Genomic DNA, 11,355 nt, shown 5'->3' with positions numbered 1-11,355 from the left:
TGCACACAGTAAGCGCTCAATAAATACAATTGATTGATTGATTGATGGATCACCAAGCCAGGTGACCCTAGGCCCCTTCTCGGGGCGCCTGTCTTAACCGCCCCGTCCACCCTTTCTGCCCATCTTTTAGACTGGGAGCCCACTGTTGGGTAGGGACTGTATCTATATGTTGCCAACTTGGACTTCCCAAGCGCTTAGTACAGTGCTCTGCACACAGTAAGCGCTCAATAAATACGATTGATTGATTGACTGATGGATCACCAAGCCGGGTGACCCCCGGCCCCTTCTCGGGGCGCCTGTCTTAACCGCCCCGTCCACCCTTTCTGCCCATCTTTTAGACTGGGAGCCCACTGTTGGGTAGGGACTGTCTCTATATGTTGCCAACTTGGACTTCCCAAGCGCTTAGTACAGTGCTCTGCACCCAGTAAGCGCTCAATAAATACGATTGATTGATTTCCCCGTCCCATCCATTCATTCATTCAGTCGTATTTATTGAGCGCTCACTGTGTGCAGAGCACTGGACTTCCCCCTTCTAGACCGTGAGCCCGCTGTTGGGTGGGGACCGTCTCTATCTGTTGCCTACTTGGACTTCCCAATCAATCAATCAATCGTATTTATTGAACGCTTACTGTGTGCAGAGCGCTGGACTAAGCGCTTAGGAAGTACAAGCTGGCAACATTATAGAGACAGTCCCTACCCAACAGTTCCCAAGCGCTTAGTCCAGCGCTCCGCACACAGTAAGCGCTCAATAAATACGATTGAGTGAATGAATGAATGAATACCATCAGAATAAATAGAATTATAGCTATATACACATCACTAATCTCCATGTTTTGTTTTATCTGTCTCCCCCTTAATAATAATAATAATGTTGGTATTTGTTAATCAATCAATCGTATTGAGCGCTTACTGTGTGCAGAGCGCTGTACTAAGCGCTTGGGAAGTACAAGCTGGCAACATATAGAGACAGTCCCTACCCAACAGTTCCCAAGCGCTTAGTCCAGCGCTCCGCACACAGTAAGCGCTCGATAAATGCGATTGAGTGAATGAATGAATGAATACCATCAGAATAAATAGAATTATAGCTATATACACATCACTAATCTGCATGTTTTGTTTTATCTGTCTCCCCCTTAATAATAATAATGTTGGTATTTGTTAATCAATCAATCGTATTTATTGAGCGCTTACTGTGTGCAGAGTGCTGTACTAAGCGCTTGGGAAGTACAAGTTGGCTCAGTGGAAAGAGCCCGGGCTTTGGAGTCAGAGGTCATGGGTTTGAATCCCAACTCCACCATATGCCTGCTGTGTGACCTTGGGCAAGTCACTTAACTTCTCTGAGCCTCAGTCACCTCATCTGTAAAATGGGCATTAAGACTGTGAGCCCCACGTGGGACAACTTGATCACCTTGCATCCCCCCCGCCCCCAGCGCTTAGAACAGTGCTTTGCAAATAGTAAGCGCTTAACAAATGCCATCATTATTATTATTTATTTAATAAGCGCTCAATAGATCAATCAATCAGTCGTATTTATTGAGCGCTTACTGTGTGCTGTGTAGTAAGCGCTTGGGAAGTACAAGTTGGCAACATAGAGAGACGGTCCCTACCCGACATAATAATAATAATAGCATTTATTAGGCACTTACTATGTGCCAAGCACTGTTCTAAGCGCTGGGGAGGTTACAAGGTGAACAGGTTGTCCCACGTGGGGCACACAGTCTTCATCCCCATTTTGCAGATGAGGTAATTGAGGCACAGAGAAGTTAAGTGACTTGCCCGAAGTCACACAGCTGACAAGTGGCGGAGCCGGGATTTCATCATCATCATCATCATCATCAATCGTATTTATTGAGCGCTTACTGTGTGCAGAGCACTCGAACCCATGACCTCTGACTCCAAAGCCCGGGCTCTTTCCACTGAGCCACGCTGCTTCTCATTTCATTCATTCATTCAATCGTACTGATTGAGCGCTTACTGTGCGCAGAGCACTGTGCGAAGCGCTTGGGAAGTCCAAGCCGGCAACACCTAGAGACGGTCCCCACCCAGCGGCGGGCTCACAGTCTAGAAGGGGGGAGACAGACAACAAAACCAAACAAATTGACAAAATAAAATAAATAGAATAGATACGTACAAGTAAGATAGATAGAGTAATAAATACGTATTAGATAAATAAATAGATAACGATTGAACGAACGAAGCCCAGGTGCCGGAGAACGGGCCGGGCCGGCGAAGCGCGAGCTTTCTTGGTGACGCCGTCCATTTGTCCGTCCGTCTTGTCCGCCGTTCCCGCGGCAGCTCCGGCCAGCCTCATGCAGGCACTGGAGGACCTGGATTACCTGGCCGCCCTGGACGACGACGGGAACCTCTCCGAGTTTGGGATCATCATGTCGGAATTCCCGCTGGAGCCGCAGCTGGCCAAGGCCCTCCTGGCGTCCTGCGAGTTCGACTGCCTCTCCGAGATGCTCACCGTGGCTGCCATGGTGACAGGTACCCTCCGCCCACCCCTGTGGAATAATAAGGATGATGATGATACTGATAATTCATTCAATCGTATTGATTGAGCGCTTACTTCATGCGCACCGTGGCTGCCGTGGTGACAGGTACCCTCCGCCCACCCCTGCGGAATAATAAGGATGATGATAATAATAATAATTCATTCAATCGTATTGATTGAGCGCTTACTTCATGCGCACCGTGGCTGCCATGGTGACAGGTACCCTCTGCCCACCCCTGTGGAATAATAATGATGATGATGATACTAATAATTCGTTCAATCGTATTGATTGAGCACTTACTGCATGTTCACCGTGGCTGCCATGGTGACAGGTACCCTTCGCCCACCCCTATGGAATAATAATGATGGTGATGATACTAATAATTTGTTCAATCGTATTGATTGAGCGCTTACTGCATGCTCACCGTGGTTGCCATGGTGACAGGCACCCTCCGCCCACCCCTGTGGAATAATAATGATGATGATGATACTAATAATCCATTCAGTTGTATTGAGTGCTTACACCGTGGCTGCCACGGTGACAGGTACCCTCCGCCCACCCCTGCGGAATAATAATGATGATGATGATAATAATAATTCATTCAATTGTATTGATTGAGTGCTTACTGTATGTTCACCGTGGCTGCCATGGTGACAGGTACCCTCCGCCCACCCCTGTGGAATAATAATGATGATGATGATACTAATAATTCGTTCAATCGTATTGATTGAGCGCTTACTGCATGCTCACCGTGGCTGCCATGGTGACAGGTACTCTCCGCCCACCCCTGTGGAATAATAATGATGATGATGATACTAATAATTTGTTCAGTCGTATTGATTGAGTGCTTACTGCGTGTTCACCATGGCTGCCATGGTGACAGGTACCCTCAGCCCACCCCTGTGGAATAATAATAATGATGATGATGATACTAATAATTTGTTCAATCGTATTGATTGAGCGCTTATTGCATGCTCACCGTGGCTGCCATGGTGACAGGTACCCTCCGCCCACCCCTGTGGAATAATCATGATGATGAAAATAATAATAATTCATTCAATTGTATTGATTGAGCGCTTACTACATGCTCACCGTGGCTGCCATGGTGACAGGTACCCTCCGCCCACCCCTGTGGAATAATAATGATGATGATAATAATAATAATCCATTCAATCGTATTGATTGAGCGCTTACTGCATGCTCACCGTGGCTGCCATGGTGACAGGTCCCCTCTGCCCACCCCTGTGGAATAATAATGATGATGATACTGATAATTGGTTCAATCGTATTGATTGAGCGCTTACTGCATGCTCACCGTGGCTGCCATGGTGACAGGTACCCTCCACCCACCCCTGTGGAATAATAATGATGATGATGATACTAATAATTCATTCAATCATATTGATTGAGCGCTTACTGCATGTTCACCGTGGCTGCCATGGTGACAGGTACCCTCCGCCCACCCTTGTGGAATAAAAATGATGATGATGATACGAATAATCCGTTCAATCGTATTGAGTGCTTACACCGTGGCTGCCATGGTGACAGGTACCCTTCGCCCACCCCTGTGGAATAATAATGATGATGATGATACTAATAATTTGTTCAATCGTATTGATTGAGAGCTTACTGCATGCTCACCGTGGCTGCCATGGTGAGAGGTACCCTTCGCCCACCCCTGTGGAATAATAATGATGATGATGATACTAATAATTTGTTCAATCGTATTGATTGAGCGCTTACTGCATGCTCACCGTGGCTGCCATGGTGACAGGTCCCCTCCGCCCACCCCTGTGGAATAATAATGATGATGATGATACTGATAATTCGTTCAATCGTATTGATTGAGCGCTTACTGCATGCGCACCGTGGCTGCCATGGTGACAGGTACCCTCCGTCCACCCCTGCGGAATAATAAGGATGATGATAATAATAATAATTCATTCAATCGTATTGATTGAGCGCTTACTTCATGCGCACCGTGGCTGCCATGGTGACAGGTACCCTCCGCCCACCCCTGTGGAATAATAAGGATGATGATAATAATAATAATTCATTCAATCGTATTGATTGAGCGCTTACTTCATGCGCACCGTGGCTGCCATGGTGACAGGTACCCTCCGCCCACCCCTGTGGAATAGCAATGATGATGATGATACTAGTAATTCGTTCAATCGTATTGATTGAGCACTTACTTCATGCTCACCGTGGCTGCCATGGTGACAGGTACCCTCCGCCCACCCCTGTGGAATAATCATGATGATGATGATAATAATAATAATTCATTCAATCGTATTGATTGAGCGCTTACTGCATGCTCACCGTGGCTGCCATGGTGACAGGTACCCTTCGCCCACCCCTGTGGAATAATCATGATGATGATGATACTGATAATTCGTTCAGTCGTATTGATTGAGAGCTTACTGCATGCTCACCATGGCTGCCATGGTGACAGGTACCCTCCGCCCACCCCTGTGGAATAATAATAATGATGATGATGATACTAATAATTTGTTCAATCGTATTGATTGAGCGTTTACTGCATGCGCACCGTGGCTGCCATGGTGACAGGTCCCCTCCGCCCACCCCTGTGGAATAATAATGATGATGATGATACTGATAATTGGTTCAATCGTATTGATTGAGCGCTTACTGCATGCTCACCGTGGCTGCCATGGTGACAGGTCCCCTCCGCCCACCCCTGTGGAATAATAATGATGATGACGATACTAATAATTCATTCAATCGTATTGATTGAGCGCTTATTGCATGTTCACCGTGGCTGCCATGGTGACAGGTACCCTCCGCCCACCCCTGTGGAATAAAAATGATGATGATGATACGAATAATCCGTTCAATCGTATTGAGTGCTTACACCGTGGCTGCCATGGTGACAGGTACCCTCTGCCCACCCCTGTGGAATAATAATGATGATGATGATACTAATAATTCGTTCAATCGTATTGATTGAGCGCTTACTGCATGTTCACCGTGGCTGCCGTGGTGACAGGTACCCTTCGCCCACCCCTATGGAGTAATAATGATGGTGATGATACTAATAATTTGTTCAATCGTATTGACTGAGCGCTTACTGCATGCTCACCGTGGTTGCCATGGTGACAGGCACCCTCCGCCCACCCCTGTGGAATAATAATGATGATGATGATGATACTAATACTTCATTCAGTCGTATTGATTGAGCGCTTACTGCATGCTCACCGTAGCTGCCATGGTGAGAGGTACCCTTCGCCCACCCCTGTGGAATAATAATGATGATGATGATACTGATAATTCGTTCAATCGTATTGATTGAGCGCTTACTGCATGCTCACCGTGGCTGCCATGGTGACAGGTACCCTCTGCCCACCCCTGTGGAATAATAATGATGATGATAATAATAATAATTCATTCAATCGTATTGATTGAGCGCTTACTGCATGCTCACCGTGGCTGCCATGGTGACAGGTACTCTCTGCCCACCCCTGTGGAATAATAATGATGATGATGATGATACTAATAATTTGTTCAATCGTATTGATTGAGCGCTTACTGCATGCGCACCGTGGCTGCCATCGTGACAGGCACCCTCCGCCCACCCCTGTGGAATAATGATGATGATGATGATGATACTAATAATTCGTTCAATCGTATTGATTGAGCGCTTACTGCATGCTCACCGTGGCTGCCATGGTGACAGGTACCCTCCTCCCACCCCTGTGGAATAATAATGATGATGATGATAATAATAATTCATTCAATCGTATTGATTGAGCGCTTGCTGCATGCGCATCGTGGCTGCCATGGTGACAGGTACCCTCCGCCTACCCCTGTGGAATAATAATGATGATGATAATACGAATAATTCATTCAGTCGTATTGATTGAGCGCTTACTGCGTTCAGGGCACTGTACTAAGCGCTTGGAAAGTACAGTTTGGCAACAGATAGAGACGGTCCCTACCCAACATTCATTCATTCATTCAATCGTATTTATTGAGCGCTTACTGTGTGCATACTAAGCGCTTGGGAAGTCCAGGTTGGCAACATATAGAGACTGGTCCCTACCCAACAGCGGGCTCACAGTCTAGAAGGGGGAGGCAGACAACAAAACAAAACATATTAACAGAATAAAATAAATAGAATAAGTATGTACAAATAACAACGGGCTCACAGTCCAGAAAAGCAGCGTGGCTCAGTGGCAAGGCCCTACTGAGAGCTCACCTCCTCCAGGAGGCCTTCCCAGACTGAGCCCCCTCCTTCCTCTCCCCCTCATCCCCCTCTCCATCCCCCCGTCTTACCTCCTTCCCTTCCCCACAGCACCTGGATATATGTTTGTACATATTTATTACTCTATTTATTTATTTTGCTTGTACATATCTATTCTATTTATTTTATTTTGTTAGTATGTTTGGTTTTGTTCTCTGTCTCCCCCTTCTAGACTGTGAGCCCACTGTTGGGTAGGGACCGTCTCTAGATGTTGCCAACTTGTACTTCCCAAGCGCTTAGTCCAGTGCTCTGCACACAGTAAGCGCTCAATAAATACGATTGATTGATTGATTGACAGATGAGGGAACTGAGGCCCAGAGAAGTGACGTGACTTGCCCAAAATCACACAGCCGACAGTTGGCAGAGCTGGGATTTGAACCCATGACCTGTGACTCCAAATAATAATAATGATGGTATTTGTTAAGCGCTTACTGCGTGCAAAGCACTGTTCGAAGCGCTGGGGAGGTTACAAGGTGATCAGGTTGTCCCACTGGGGGCTCACAGTCTTCATCCCCATTTTACAGATGAGAATAATAATAATAATAATAATAATGGTATTTGTTAAGCGCTTACTATGTGCAAAGCACTGTTCTAAGCGCTGGGGAGGTTAGAAGGTGATCAGGTTGTCCCACAGGGGGCTCACAGTCTTCATCCCCATTTCACAGATGAGAATAATAATAAAAATAATGATGGCATTTATTAAGCGCTTACTATGTGCAAAGCACTGTTCTAAGCGCTGGGGAAGTTACAAGGTGATCAGGTTGCCCCACGTAGGGCTCACAGTCTTCATCCCCATTTTACAGATGAGGGAACTGAGGCCCAGAGAAGTGAAGTGACTTGCCCAGAGTCACACAGCTGATAAGTAGCGGAGCAGGGATTGGGAACTGTTTGGATGGAGGGGAAAGGAAGGAATCTATAGATTCATTCGTTCATTCAGTCGTATTTATTGAGCGCTTATAGATGTGAGAGGGACATCGAATGTGCGGGTTAAACGAGAGATGAGTAGAGAAGCAGCGTGGCTCAGTGGAAAGAGCCCGGGCTTTGGAGTCAGAGGTCACGGGTTCAAATCCTGGCTCCGCCGCTTGTCAGCTGGGTGACTTTGGCCAAGTCACTTCTCTTCTCTGGGCCTCAGTTCCCTCACCTGGAAAATGGGAATTAAGACTGTGAGCCCCATGGGGGACAACCTGATTACCTTGCATCACCCCCAGTGCTTAGAACAGTGCTTGGCATGTAGTAAGTGCTTAACAAGTATCATCATTAATTAATGAATTGAGGACATGGACAAGGTAATAATAATAATAATAATGATGGCATTTACTAAGCAATTACTATGTGCAAAGCACTACTTGTACTTCCCAAGCGCTTAGTCCAGTGCTCTGCACACAGTAAGCGCACAATAAATACGATTGATTGATTGATTGGGGAGGTGACAAGGTGATCAGGTTGTCCCACGGGGGGCTCACAGTCTTCATCCCCATTTTACAGATGAGGTAACTGAGGCCCAGAGAATAATAATAATAATAATGGCATTTATTAAGAGCTTACCATGTGCAAAGCACCGTTCTAAGCGCTGGGGAGGTTACAAGGTGATGAGGATGTCCCACGGGGGGCTCACAGTCTTCATCCCCATTTTACAGATCAGGGAACTGAGGCCCAGAGAACAATACTAATAATAATAATGATGGCATTTATTAAGCACTTACTATGTGCAAAGCACTGTTCTAAACACTGGGGAGGTTACAAGGTGATCAGGTTGTCCCACAGGGGGCTCACAGTCTTCATCCCCATTTTCCAGATGAGGGAACTGAGGCCCAGAGAAGTGAAGTGACTTGCCCAAAGTCACACAGCTGACAAGTGGCGGAGTGGGGATTCGAACCCACGACCTCTGACTCCAAAGCCCGGGCTCTTTTCATTCATTCAATCGTATTTATTGAGCGCGTACTGTGTGCAGAGCACTGTACTAAGCGCTTGGGAAGTCCAAGTTGGCAACATATAGAGGCGGTCCCTACCCAACAGCAGGCTCACAGTCTAGAAGCAGCGTGGCTCAGTGGAAAAGAGGCCGGGCTTTGGAGTCAGAGGTCATGGGTTCAAATCCCGACTCCGCCACCTGTCAGCTGTGTGACTTTAGGCAAGTCACTTCATTCATTCAATCATATTTATTGAGCGCTTACTGTGTGCAGAGCACTGTACTAAGCGCTTGGGAAGTCCAAGTTGGCAACACGTAGAGACGGTCCCTACCCAACAGTGGGCTCACAGTCCAGAAGGGGGAGAGAAAACAAATTCATTCATTCACTTCTCTGCGCCTCAGTTACCTCATCTGTAAAATGGGGATTAAGACTGTGAGCCCCCCGTGGGACAACCTGATCACCTTGTCACCTCCCCAGCACTTAGAACAGTGCTTTGCACATAGTAAGCGCTTAATAAATGCTATTTTATTTGGTTAATATGTTTTGTTTTCTTGTCTGTCTCCCCCTTCTAGACTGTGAGCTCATTGTTGGGTAGGGACCGTCTCCAGATGTTGCCAACTTGGACTTCCCAAGCGCTTAGTCCAGTGGTCCGCACACAGTAAGTGCTCAATAAATACGATACCCCTTCTAGACTGTGAGCCCACTGTTGGGTAGGGACCGTCTCTATATGTTGCCAACTTGTACTTCCCAAGCGCTTAGTACAGTGCTCTGCACACAGTAAGCGCTCAATAAATACGATTGAATGAATGAATGATTGAATGAATGAATGCCGGGTGGGGACCGTCTCTAGATGTTGCCAACTTGGACTTCCCAAGTGCTTAGTCCAGTGCTCTGCACACAGTAAGCGCTCAATAAATACGATACCCCTTCTAGATTGTGAGCCCGCTGTTGGGTAGGGACGGTCTCTATATGTTGCCAACTTGGACTTCCCAAGCACTTAGTCCGGTGCTCTGCACACAGTAAGCGCTCAATAAATACGATTGAATGAATGATTGAATGAATGAATGTTGGGTAGGGACCGTCTCTAGCTGTTGCCAACTTGGACTTCCCAAGCGCTCAGTCCAGTGCTCCGCACACAGTAAGTGCTCAATAAATACGATACCCCTTCTAGACTGTGAGCCCACTGTTGGGTAGGGACCATCTCTGTATGTTGCCAACTTGTACTTCCCAAGCACTTAGTACAATGCTGTGCACACAGTAAGCGCTCAATAAATACGATTGAATGAATGATTGAATGAATGAATGTTGGGTAGGGACCATCTCTAGATGTTGCCAACTTGGGCTTCCCAAGCGCTCAGTCCAGTGCTCTGCACACAGTAAGTGCTCAATAAATACGATACCCCTTCTAGACTGTGAGCCCACTGTTGGGTAGGGACCATCTCTGTATGTTGCCAACTTGTACTTCCCAAGCACTTAGTACAATGCTGTGCACACAGTAAGCGCTCAATAAATACAACTGAATGAATGATTGAATGAATGAATGTTGGGTAGGGACCGTCTCTAGATGTTGCCAACTTGGACTTCCCAAGCGCTCAGTCCAGCGCTCCGCACACAGTAAGCGCTCAATAAATATGATTGAATGACTGAATGAATGTTGGGTAGGGACCGTCTCTAGCCGTTGCCAACTTGGACTTCCCAAGCGCTCAGTCCGGCGCTCCGCACGCCGTAAGCGCTCCATAAATACGACCGGATGAAGGAAATGAGCGAACATCATTATTATTATTAGACTGCGAGCCCACTGTTGGGTCGGGACCGTCTCTAGATGTTGCCAACTTGTACTTCCCAAGCGCTCCGCACACAGTAAGCGCTCAATAAATACGATTGATTGATTGATTGATTGATTGATTGACTGGCACCCACCCGTCCCGTTCCCCGTCCCAGCTCCGCCGTGCTTCCCCCCGCCGCCCCGGGGGGCCGAGGAGGCGGCGTGGGCCCGGCGCCGCAAGTTCGTCCACCCCGAGGGCGACCACTTCACTCTGGTCAACGTCTTCAACGCCTTCCAGGAGGCGAGCGGGGGGACCCGCGGCCAAGGTAAGGGGGGCCGGGGTCCGAATCCCGGGCCCCGGGGGGGGCGGCGGGCGGCGGCCCCCCGGCCGTCCTTCAAGTAGCCCCCGGCGTCTCCCCCAGGCCGGGCGGAGCGGTGGTGCCGGGACTACTTTTTGGACGCGGCGGCCCTGCGGGCGGCGGCCCGCCTGCGGACGGAGCTGGCGGACATCGCCAAGCGCGTGGAGCTGCCCTGGTCGCCGCCGGCCTTCGGCTCCCGGGAAAACGCCGTCAACCTCAAGAAAGCCCTCCTCTCCGGGTTCTTCATGCAGGTAGCGGGGAAGCTCTGCCTCTTCGGTCGTCAATCAATCGATCATATTTATTGAGCGCTTACGGGGTGCGGAGCACCGGGCTAAGCGCTTGGGAAGTCCAATCAATCCATCATCAGTCGTCTTTATTCAGCGCTTACGGTGTGCGGAGCACTGGATTAAGCGCTTGGGAAGTCCAATCAATCAATCAATCGTATTTATCGAGCGCTTACGGTGTGCGGAGCACTGGACTAAATGCTTGGGAAATCCAATCAATCAATCAATCGTATTGAGCGCTTACGGTGTGCGGAGCACTGGATTAAGCGCTTGGGAAGTCC

The 11,355-nt window shown here is 48.1% G+C and overlaps 1 protein-coding gene across 2 annotated transcripts in view; it reads left to right on the top strand.

The window, feature by feature from the left end:
* DHX32 (DEAH-box helicase 32 (putative)) overlaps positions 1 to 11,355 on the top strand; it is an 87,202-nt gene that overhangs the window by 63,749 nt on the left and 12,098 nt on the right. Inside the window, exons 8-10 of one of the 2 annotated variants that reach the window (XM_038743829.1) lie at positions 2,296 to 2,487; positions 10,608 to 10,757; positions 10,854 to 11,041. In XM_038743829.1, coding sequence (XP_038599757.1) covers positions 2,296 to 2,487; positions 10,608 to 10,757; positions 10,854 to 11,041 — 530 coding nt within the window. The remainder of the gene's footprint in view (positions 1 to 2,295; positions 2,488 to 10,607; positions 10,758 to 10,853; positions 11,042 to 11,355) is intronic. The other variant, XM_038743831.1, reaches the window with a different exon arrangement.

The sequence above is a fragment of the Tachyglossus aculeatus genome, chromosome 3 (genome assembly GCF_015852505.1).
Source record: "Tachyglossus aculeatus isolate mTacAcu1 chromosome 3, mTacAcu1.pri, whole genome shotgun sequence".
Classification (NCBI taxonomy): Eukaryota; Metazoa; Chordata; class Mammalia; order Monotremata; family Tachyglossidae; genus Tachyglossus; species Tachyglossus aculeatus.
This window is presented reverse-complemented; position numbering and strand designations above follow the sequence as displayed.